Source organism: Entelurus aequoreus, linkage group LG18 (assembly GCF_033978785.1).
Source record: "Entelurus aequoreus isolate RoL-2023_Sb linkage group LG18, RoL_Eaeq_v1.1, whole genome shotgun sequence".
In the NCBI taxonomy this organism is placed as follows: Eukaryota; Metazoa; Chordata; class Actinopteri; order Syngnathiformes; family Syngnathidae; genus Entelurus; species Entelurus aequoreus.
The window spans coordinates 28,116,423-28,128,503 of record NC_084748.1 but is presented as its reverse complement, the minus strand read 5'-3'; the positions used below and the strand labels follow the sequence as shown (position 1 = coordinate 28,128,503).

The 12,081-nt window shown below is 35.8% G+C and overlaps 1 protein-coding gene across 1 annotated transcript in view; it reads left to right on the top strand.

The window, feature by feature from the left end:
* The first annotated feature begins 1,402 nt into the window (after positions 1–1,402).
* LOC133633419 (uncharacterized) overlaps positions 1,403–12,081 on the top strand; it is a 51,398-nt gene continuing 40,719 nt past the window's right edge. The window contains exons 1-4 of the mRNA XM_062025944.1: positions 1,403–1,667; positions 9,075–9,118; positions 9,249–9,314; positions 9,409–9,475. Coding sequence (XP_061881928.1) covers positions 1,599–1,667; positions 9,075–9,118; positions 9,249–9,314; positions 9,409–9,475 — 246 coding nt within the window. The 5' untranslated portion in view covers positions 1,403–1,598. The remainder of the gene's footprint in view (positions 1,668–9,074; positions 9,119–9,248; positions 9,315–9,408; positions 9,476–12,081) is intronic.

Below are 12,081 nucleotides of genomic sequence, written 5' to 3'. Positions count from 1 at the left end.
ATCATTCTTTATATTTCTCATATTTAGTTATGTTTTATTTCATGGCATATTTTGTTATTGTTTTATTAGTAGTATTTATTATTGTAAAAAAAAGTGTGTTTTCTTCTTTTTTACTGGTATAAAACACTTTGTGTTGACAACTTGACTTTGCATTAAAGTGCTATATAAATAAAGTTTGATTGATTTTTTTGATGACTACCACTAAAGTTTGATTGATTTTTTAATAAATACCAATCAAACTTTATTTCTATAGCCCTTTAATGCAAAGTCAAGTCGCAACACAAAGTGCTTTATATACCAGTGAAAAAGAAGAAAACACACTTTTTTACAATAATAAATAATAATAATAATAATAAAACAATAACAAAATATGCCATGAAATAAAACATAACTAAATATGAGACATATAAAGAATGATTTGTGATATTTGGGTATATAATTCATTAAATGACATAACATTAATGGATTTGATCAAATAACATAATTCAATTATAAACTTCTTTAATGTTATAAAACTGGGTTGTTTTTTTTGTTTTTTATTTATTTTATAAACCTTTATTTATAATCTTCAACATTTACATACAATCAAGAAATAATAATAAACGAAACAAGTACAGAAACAGTACAAAAAAAAGTACAAAACAGCACCAGGGGGTTGTAGACTCAATAAAGTAACTAAAATAGAATGCAAAATATATACCTGTATATGTAACAAAATGTAAAGCCATAGGCTCACACAAGTTCCGTAAATAATCCAAATTTGGAACACAGCATCATAGTGGTTAGAGTGTCCGCCCTGAGATCGGTAGGTTGTGAGTTCAAACCCTGGCCGAGTCATACCAAAGACTATAAAAATGGGACCCACTACCTCCCTGCTTGGCACTCAGCATCAAGGGTTGGAATTGGGGGTTAAATCACCAAAAATTATTCCCGGGCGCGGCCACCGCTGCTGCCCACTGCTCCCCTCACCTCCCAGGGGGTGATCAAGGGTGATGGGTCAAATGCAGAGAATAATTTCGCCTCACCTGGTGTGTGTGTGACAATCATTGGCACTTTAACTTTAACTATAGTACTACTACAGCGTTTTGGTTGTTAGAGGTAGAGAGTATTTTAAAATAGAGTTCTAATTTTTTTTAAAAGGCACATAAAACAGGTCGGGTATTGAGAAACTTACATTTATGAATATAAAACTTAGCCAATAGTATAATGAGGTTGCAAAGGTAAAATTCATTTTTCAAAATTGTTTTTCATACAGTGTAAATCCAAATAGCACATATTTAAAACAAAGCAAAAATGTGTATAACACTGAGTTGTATTCCTACTTTTTCGGTCACGATGACGTCAAATGAAAAAGAAGCGCGCGCTTGTGCATTCTCGTTAGTGTCTTCCTGGTTGCCATGGCGACCATGGGGGCTGGGTTTGACCATGTGACGCACAACAGGCTGCCTCCGCCGCGCATAATGTTGACGCTGCCGCGCTGCAGAGCCCAGTAGGTGTGTGTGAGCGTCTTTCTGTGGGACAGTTCGGGCCGTGGTCGAACCGAGCAGAGCCAAACTCCTCGCCGAAGAAAACTTGAGACGTAAAGAAGAAGAAACACGATGGAGCTCTCGGCCATGGGCGACCGCGTCTTTGCCGCGGAAGCCATATTGAAGCGCCGCGTCCGAAAGGTGAGCCCCCCTGTCGCCATGCCCGCGTCTTTTGACAGATGTTGACCGCGGGAAGTACACAAGCTGACGGGGAACTCTGTCGTGCTGAGCGGCGGAGGCCTTATGCTCGGCTAGGCTATGCTATATGCTAATCTACGAAGCTGTAAGTCAGCATTTGCTGTCTTTAGGGCGTTTTCAGTGGAGGAAAAAGTATAACAAAAGAGGAGTGTGGCTGCGGGGAACCGTGTTCGAAAACTGGGGCCTTATTTATCTTAGTGGCTAATGGTTGCTAAAGCTACACGGTTACACTGTGTATAAATACATCACATTGGCTCTCATGTTTAATACGACTTTTTTTTAGCTGTTTTCTGCAAGATTTAAACGTACTTAACACCGACTTTTCCATGTTATATTATTCCATCTGGAATCCTAGTAGATACTCAAAAGGTTGGGACCACCATAAGGTCACTAGCGTAAATCAAAAGCCTGTCAACAAAGGCAGGGGTGCAAAGGTCAAGTGTCATTACAATGCAGGGAACCAGTAGCCCCCTGCCTGCCTCTCTTAAAAGGCCTCCCATGACCCCTCAATGGCCTCAACTTTGTTTCTTCTACTTTCACGTCTTGAAACCGTCTTCTCCTTTTGAGTTTGAAGCAGGCTGGAAACGCAGTTTTTAGAAAAAAAACAAACAAAAAAACACAAGTCTTTGTAACCCAGCAGTCATGAATAAAGTTATAGAGTAAGACATACGAACATGTCGACTAGAGATGTCCGATAATGGCTTTTTTGCCGATATCCGATATTCCGATATTGTCCAACTCTTAATTACCGATTCCGATATCCACCTATACCAATATATACAGTCGTGGAATTAACACATTAGGGGTGTGGGAAAAAATCGATTCGAATCCAATCGCGATTCTCACGTTGTGCAATTCAAAATCGATTCTCATTTTTTTTTAAATCGATTTTTTTATTTATTTATTAATTTATTCAAATGTATTTATTTTTTATTTTTATTTTTTAAATTCATCAATCCAACAAAACAATACAGAGCAATACCATAACAATGCAATCCTATTCCAAAACCAAACCCGACCCAGCAACACTCAGAACTGCAATAAATAGAGCAATTGAGAGGAGACACAAACACGACACAGAACAAACCAAAAGTAGTGAAACAAAAATGAATATTATCAACAACAGTATCAATATTAGTTAAAATTTCAACATAGCAGTGATTAAAAATCCCTCATTGACATTATCATTAGACATTTATATATATATATAAAAAAAAAGAACAATAGTGTCACTGTGGCTTACACTTGCATCACATCTCATAAACTTGACAACACACTGTCCAATATTTTCACAAAGATAAAATAAGTAATATTTTTGGTTCATTTAATAGTTAAAACAAATTTACATTATTGCAATCAGTTGATAAAACATTGTCCTTTACAATTATAAAAGCTTTTTACAAAAATCTACTACTCTGCTTGCATGTCAGCAGACTGGGGTAGATCCTGCTGAAATCCTATGTATTGAATGAATAGAGAATCGTTTTGAATCGTGTTGAATTGAAAAAAAAAAAAATCGATTTTGAATCGAATCGTGACCCCAAGAATCGATATTGAATCGAATCGTGGGACACCCAAAGATTCACAGCCCTACACATTATTATGCCTAATTTTGTTGTGATGCCCCGCTGGATGCATTAAACAATGTAACAAGGTTTTCCAAAATAAATCAACTGAAGTTATGGAAAAAAATGCCAACATGGCACTGCCATATTTATTATTGAAGTCACAAAGTGTATTTTTTTTAAAAACATGCCTCAAAACAGCAGCTTGGAATTTGGGACATGCTCTCCCTGAGAGAGCATGAGGAAGTTGAGGTGGGCGGGGTTGAAATGGGGGGTGGGGGGTAGGGGCTAGCGAGGGGTGTATATTGTAGCGTCCCGGAAGAGTTAGTGCTGCAAAGGGTTCTGGGTATTTGTTCTGTTGTGTTTATGTTGTGTTACGGTGCGGATGTTCTCCCGAAATGTGTTTGTCATTCATGTTTGGTGTGGGTTCACAGTGTGGCGCATGTTTGTAACAGTGTTAAAGTTGTTTATACGGCCACCCTCAGTGTGACCTGTATGGTTGTTGATCAAGTATGCCTTGCGTTCACTTGTGTGTGAGAAAAGCCGTTTATATTTATGTGATTGGTCCGGCACGCAAAGGCAGTGCCTTTAAGGTTTATTGGCGCTCTGTACTTCTCCCTACATCCGTGTACACAGCGGCGTTTTAAAAAGTCATACATTTTACTTTTTGAAACCGATACCGATAATTTCTGATATTACATTTTAAAGCATTTATCGGTCGATAATATCGGCAGTCCGATATTATCAGACATCTCTAATGTCGACCATAGGTGCCGAAAATTATTTTAAAGATTGAAAGTTGCCATCAATCAAACGTGGGTGCTCGGGCCCAGAAGCACCCACGGACAATGCCGAGCACCCACAGACAATGCCGAGCACCCACGTGGGTTTTATGGCAACTTTCAATCTTTAATATAATTTTTTAAAAATCAATCTTGTTGTTGTTAATTTTGTGGCGAGTTAGGTCCGTTTTACATTATAAAAAAGCCACAATTTATATAGTCTATAATTAACAAAGCCTAACCAAGATTTCATTGAGCACGATAATGAACTAATGACACAAACATCTTGACTTTGAAAAAAATGCACACAAGCGAATGAAGAGCATACTTACTCAACAGCAATACATGTCACACTATGGGTGGCAGTATGAACAATGCCAACTCTGTCATAAACATGTGCCATATAGTGAAACCACACTAATCAACAACAATAATGACATTTTTGGTCCCCTTTATTTAGAAAAGTACCGAAATCCTATTGGTACTGGTCATTGGCGTTGTTAGGCCTATTTTAGGGGGGCTCAAGCCCCCCTAAAATGTTCTTAAGCCCCCCTAAATAAATTGGTGTTAAAAAAAATAATAAAATAAAATAAAATAAAAAAATTTTAACAAATACATGCCGACATATTCATTATAAAGTGGCCCGAATATGAGTTTAAATAAATAATCATATAACCTGTCATTATTCACTCAGTTTCCCCTCACTTCATAGCGTAAGGTAGAGAGCCCCTTTAGTGTGTCGGTATCCAATCCATTCCACTTGTTCATATAGAAAATGCCCACACCACTCAAAATCCAGTCCGCATTTTCTCTGCGACCTTGCTTGCGGTCCTGCAGGTGTACGAAGCACATTAGCACACAACACTGCAGAACAAGAACCTTGTGTCTGCAATTGTAAATAATTTTCATTTTTCTTGTAGAATCTATATAAAGTAATATACATTAGCCTATTGTTAAAATAATAAAAACAACATCATTAAATATATTTGTTTTATTGTATTGTTACATTAATAGCTGTTGTATTATTATAGGATGGCTTGTTAAACATTTCATAGGATTTTCAGAGGGTGGAAAAACCAAGACATTTAATATAAAATGTAAAATGAATAAATACATAAAAAGAAAAAGAAAAAAAATGGTTAAAAGCCATCGTCCCGGGGAGCATTTAATTTCGTCCCGTGCATTTTTTTTACCGTCCCTGGGACGACGGGACTACATTAATCTCAAGCCCTGGAAGTTACATTTTATTGTTTGCATTATTTGTTTCAGCATTGCACTTTGAAGATGATCCCTCAGCTCTTTGACAGCTTTGGCTCTTTTTCAGATCAGCAGACTAAGTATTTCTTATTTACAGTATATATAAATGTTTCTCATTTCTATTCAGACTTCCATATATATTTAATTTCCTTAACGGCTTGCCATAAGATATATATATATATATATATATATTAGGGATGTCCGATAATGGCTTTTTGCCGAATTCCGATATGCCGATATTGTCCAACTCTTTAATTACCGATACCGATATCAACCGATACCGATATCAACCAATATATGCAGTTGTGGAATTAACACATTATTATGCCTAATATGGACAACCAGGTATGGCGAAAATAAGGTACTTTTAAAAAAAATTAATAAAATTAAATTAAATAAATTAAAAACATTTTCTTGAATAAAAAAGAAAGTAAAACAATACAAAAACAGTTACATAGAAACTAGTAATTAATGAAAATGAGTAAAATTAACTGTTAAAGGTTAGTACTATTAGTGGACCAGCAACACGCACAATCATGTGTGCTTACGGACTGTATCCCTTGCAGACTGTATTGATATATATTGATATATAATGTAGGAACCAGAATATTAATAACAGAAAGAAACTACCCTTTTGTGTGAATGAGTGTAAATGGGGTAGGGAGGTTTTTTGGGTTGGTGCACTAATTGTAAGTGTATCTTGTGTTTTTTATGTTGATTTAATTTAAAAAAACAAAAACAAAACAAAAAACGATACCGATAATAAAAAAAACGATGCCGATAATTTCCGATACTACATTTTAACGCATTTATCGGCCGATAATATCGGCATAATATCCGATCCAGATATTACTTTAATTCAAGTAATTAAGTAATATTTCCAGGGCTTGAATTTACAACCATTTTAGTCACATATGTGCCCAAAATGTAATGTGTGCAACATAAAAATATTTGGGAACAAACAATTATTGTATTGTGAGCGAAAGCCTCTATGTTGTGAATGAATAACATAGAGGCTAATGCCATGACTTTCATTGTGTTTCAGTGTATCTTGAAGGATCGTGCAAGTAATTGTTTCTTGTTGATGCTGTAAACAAAATGTCACTGTGCAAACCCATGTTTGTTGTTGTACTGAACACAGATTGAAACTAAACCGACTGAAATAATAATAATAACAATGAATAATTTCTAAATCTTTGTTAGCCGTTTGTGAAGTTTTGTGCTCGTGCGCTACGTTCGCTCGCATCCTGCATCTCCTGGGGGCTAAGCCCCCCCCTGTCCTTAAAAGCTAGTGACGCCCCTGGTACTGGTACCAAAATATTGATATCCGGGAAACTCTAATACACACACACACACACACACTGAGCACCCACTGGTAGAAATGTAGATTGGCGCATATGATGTCGACAATATGGTCGAAGATCCTTTATTCAACAGGCGTGCTATTGTTTTTCGGAATGTTCTTCAAAAATGTTACTCAAAAATCCTACAAATGACAATCAATCTGCTGTTTTTGGGAATCTACTCAATATATAAGTCAGATCTTCTATCGGGGGTAGCAAACTCATTTTCATTGAGGGCCACGTCACAGTTATGGCTACTTTCTGAGGGCCGCTTGTAACAGAGAAAGAAAAAAAGAAACAAAATCTGTAGATTTTATGGTTAAAAAAAAAAACATAATTTTTTTTCATTTACAGTAATATGCTGTAAACCAGGGGTGCCCACACTTTTTCAGCAGGCGAGCTACTTTTCAAATGACCAAGTCGAGGTGATCTCCTTCATCCTTCATATGTGTGTGAATAAATACAGTACAGGCCAAAAGTTTGGACACACCTTCTCATTCAATGCGTTTTCTTTATTTTCATGACTATTTACATTGTAGATTGTCACTGAAGGCATCAAAACTATGAATGAACACATGTGGAGTTATGTACTTAACAAAAAAAGGTGAAATAACTGAAAACATGTTTTATATTCTAGTTTCTTCAAAATAGCCACCCTTTGCTCTGATTACTGCATTGCACACTCTTGGCATTCTCTCGATGAGCTTCAAAAGGTAGTCACCTGAAATGGTTTTCACTTCACAGGTGTCATAGTTTTGATGCCTTCAGTGACAATCTACAATGTAAATAGTCATGAAAATAAAGAAAAGTCATTGAAATGAGAAGGTGTGTCCAAACTTTTGGCCTGTATTGTGTGTGTGTGTGTGTGTGTGTGTGTGTGTGTGTGTGTGTGTGTGTGTGTGTGTGTGTGTGTGTGTGTGTGTGTGTGTGTGTGTGTGTGTGTGTGTGTGTGTGTGTGTGTGTGTGTGTGTGTGTGTGTGTGTGTGTGTGTGTGTGTGTGTGTGTGTGTGTGTATATATATATGTATATATATATATATTATTGTTTTTTTCTCTCAATAAAACACCTTTAACATGTTAACAAAAACTTCCAAATAAATAAATATGTACGTATATAAATAAGTAAATTATGTATATATATATATATATGTGTGTGTGGATGTATATATAATTTATTTATTTTTATATTTATTTTGACGTTATTATGTTTTTGTTAACATGTCAAAGGTGTTTTAGTGAAAATACAAGCATGTTTAACATATAGATTCCCTTCTTTCATAAGGACAAAAATATAAGTTGGCGTAATACCTGATTTTGATGACTTGCATTGATTGGAATTAAGACAGGATTCACAGTCGTGCTGTTAACTTCCACATTTTCTAACTTAGATTGTGGAGGAGAAAAAAAAGCCTCCTTTCTGTCCAATACCACATGAAAGAGGTTGGTTTTTGGCATCTTATTTGTCCAGCTTACATACTCGTATCCTTGACAAGAAATACATTGATGGCAAACTCCATAGCCTGCTAGCTTTTGTGCGCTAGCTTTCTGAGACTCATATTTTGTTAGCACAGGCAGGATGGAGCAACACTTTTATTGTGAAGACAGGAACTGTGCGGTCGGTCTTTAGGTTTTTGATGGCAGGTGTGGCGCGAGAGTCTATTTCTCGCCTTCCTGACTGTGTTTTCTTTTTTCACACTAAGCTCGCAGCAGCCAGGGTCATCTCACAATATCCTCGGGTGCCTTGAATGTCAATCAAGTGACAAAAGTGATGTCATCATAGTGAAGATTGATGATTGCTAATTTTTAGGTCTGTTTTTTAATGCCTGGCTGGTAATCGACTGACACACCCTCCGCAATCGACCGGTAGCTCGCGATTGACGTAATGGGCACACCTGCTGTAAACAAATGTATAGTTAAAAAATGAACGGTTGTTGTTTTTCATTGTATATTTTTTTTTAAATGGAAAAACTTTTTCCGTAAAATTTACTGCACAATACTGTCAATAGAAAAACCGTACCACTGTAATTTTACAGTAAAAACTGGCAGCTCAGTTGCCACATTTTTGCCGTAAATAACAATGGTACTGTTTTTCTATTGATAGTAATATGATGTACAAACTACCGTAGATTTTACAGTAAAAAACTTGCAGCTCAGTTGCCAGAATTATACTCTAAAATCTGTTGTCCTTTTTACAGTGTACAATTTGATGGATAAATTGCATTGAAATCATTAGTCAAGCCGATAGTTAAGTTTTTTAATTTTTTAAATCAGAATGTATAAGAATATATTTGTTGAATATTAGATCATATTAAAGTTTAAAAGATAAGTAATTGCATGCTGTACATATTTTTGTCAAAATAGAAAGAAATGAAAAATGTCTCTCAAATGACTGTTTTTATTGCAGGCAAGACTTGAATACCTGGTGAAATGGAAGGGATGGGCAATGAAGTAAGTTTAATAGCTTTGATGGTCACACATGCACTGTGGAGCTATTTTTAATGTCTTAAAATAGAAATCCTTTCTTTTAAAAAAATTTTTTTATTAATGTGTCTCTTTTTTTCTCCCCATCTTTACTCAGACACAGCACCTGGGAACCAGAGGAGAATATTCTAGATGACAGACTCATACTCGGCTTTGAGCAAAAGTAGGACAATATGTTGATTTCATTAATAATTACTTGTAATGGATGGTTAGTTGTGTTTTTCACAATAAACTAATATGTTATTGTTTTTGTCCAGGGAACGAGAGAGGGAGCGTAGTGGTCCGAAAAAACGGGGACCAAAACCCAAAAACCTCGCCACAAGGGTATGAAGATGAACCATTGAATTTCAGTGTGAAAGGGGCTATTATTTGCTGTATTTCCTTAACTATTGGCCTCCACTCTAATAGACACCATTACCCAATTAATCGCCAATGCCACTTACATTAATAGAAATGCTCCACTTTAAACAGATGCCTCCTTAATTATTATTTTTTAAATTACAGTCTCTCTAAAAGGTGCTAATTTCCGTGCTTCCTCAAATAATGGCCTTCGCTCTAATAGACACCGTTCCTAATTAATTGTAAGTGCAACCTAAAGAAATGGGAATTTACCACCTGAAATGCCTCCTATGAGCAAAAAACATCATTATTGTACAGTCTGCCTGAAAGGGGCTACTATTTACCCTACTTTTTACTTAATTTGTGATCTCTAGTCTGATAGAAACCATACCCCGAATAATAAAAAAATGCCTCTTCAATACAGTATTTTTACAGTTTTGTGTGAAATATGCTACAATTTTACGCAAGACCTCTGCTAAAATAGACACAATGAACCAATTAATAGCCTGCTAAATAAATAAAACGCTTCACCTGAACTGAACGCCTCCCAAATGGATTTTGTAAAAATGACAGTCTGTGTCGTAGAAGCTACTGTGTACCATACTTTCTTAAATTTTGGCCTTTGGTTTATACTGCAAAAAATAGCTAGCGGCACTTGAATAAATAAAACACTACACATGAAATGGATGCCTCCTAAAGGATAAAAAAAAATATGTCTTTTACAGTTAGTGCAAAAGTGGCTACTATTTTACATAAGGCCTCAATTAATTTCCAGCACAATCTTAATAAATAAAACACTGCCCTTAAAATGCATACTTCCAAAAAAAAAGATTTTTAGGTATTTTACTATTTCTGCAAAAGTGGCTACTATTTTACCTAAGGCCTCTGCTATAAAGGACACCATGGCTCAATTAATTGCTAGAGTTACTGAAATCTATAAATTGCTCCTCTCAAAATGGTCACCTCTTCAAAAGAGATGTCTTTTATACTGTGTGTGAAAGGGGTTACTATAGTATATACCCTATTTCTTCAAATAGTGTCCACAGCTGTCATAGACATCGTGCCTCTTATTAGTTTCCAAGACAACCTTAATAAATAAAATGCTGCACTTCAAATGGATGACTTCTAAATAAAAGCATAAATAAATATAAAAGCGGTAGAAAGTGGATGGATGGATGGAAGGATGGATGGATAGATGTCTCTTAAGCATAATACATGTAGACACTTTGTGGACACTTTACCCCTATTAAATACCATTACTCTGCTGTTGAGTAGATTAGACTACACTGCCTTGCCACTATGTGAGAAACAGCAGTAATTATAGAGATGTTCCGATCGGGGTTTTATGCTGCCGATTCAGATTAAGATCATCCATGAGTGACCCCGGCCAATACTGATACCAATCACATGGATTAACTGTAAATTTTTCTGTGTATTTATGGTGAGGGCTATCGACAGTTTAACAATATCAACACTATTTTTAAACTACTTCCCTATTCTCTTGCTCTGTGTGTAATATGTTCAGCCTCGCCCATGATAATGATACTTATAGGGGAACTGCACTTTTTTTGGAATTTTGCCTGTCGTTCACAATAATTATGAAATACATGATGGATGGATTTTAAAAAATGCATTATAACTTGCAAATAAAGGTCCGTATTCCGACAAGTTGGAACACTTTGACATCCAATTTAGACCCGGGAATGGTGTAAACGACACGAAAAGACGCTTGGTCTCCCCCTACCCCCTTACTTTGTGAGGATTATGAGTCATTTTTCATCTAAATAGGAATATATGAACATCCTATGACAGCAGACCTCATACATTAAGTGATGTTTTATTATGTTTGCTGGCTCTCATGAAGTCTGTAATGAGTAATAATCAGTGATGAAGAAAAAAAGCGAATGTTGAGATGCGTTTTTTAAACTAATGCGCCACATATACTTAAAATCAAATCAAAATATGTAAGTATTAAATGTTATTATAAATGTGCCTGTTACTACATTACATACTGTATATACTTACAGTATGTAAATAAAACCTTAATGGAGGTGTTTAGATGATTTTTAAGGGCTTTATAGGCAGAATAGAGCGGCTCCCTTAGGATCCATTTTAAGCGCACTTTTGATCGCATTTATTTAATATTTAAAATGCATTAAAAAAATACATCCGTTATGTCTCATAATGATTGTGAATGATAGGCAACATTCCAAAAAAGGTGCAGTTTCCCTTTTAAGACACAAAGAAATGCAGTTTGTTTGCTGTAATGGAGTTGATTATCATTAGCATAGAGGAGCGGCTTCACACTGTGTATGGAGACACATAATTAGCTGCTAGTTGCTTGTCAGCTGGGCGACTAAAAATAAATACAGTGTCAGCCAGAGGTGATCAGCATTTGTGACCGGCATTAAAATGCATTAATGGGCAATGGTGATCACATATTTTTTATGAAAATCAGTCGATACCGATCGGTGGCCAGTTGATCAGCAAATCTCTATTGAATTATTTTTCATATACACATACAGATTGTATGTAAACAGATAAGTGTGTATGGATTTGGATGTGTAAACACATAAAAGCAATAAAATGTG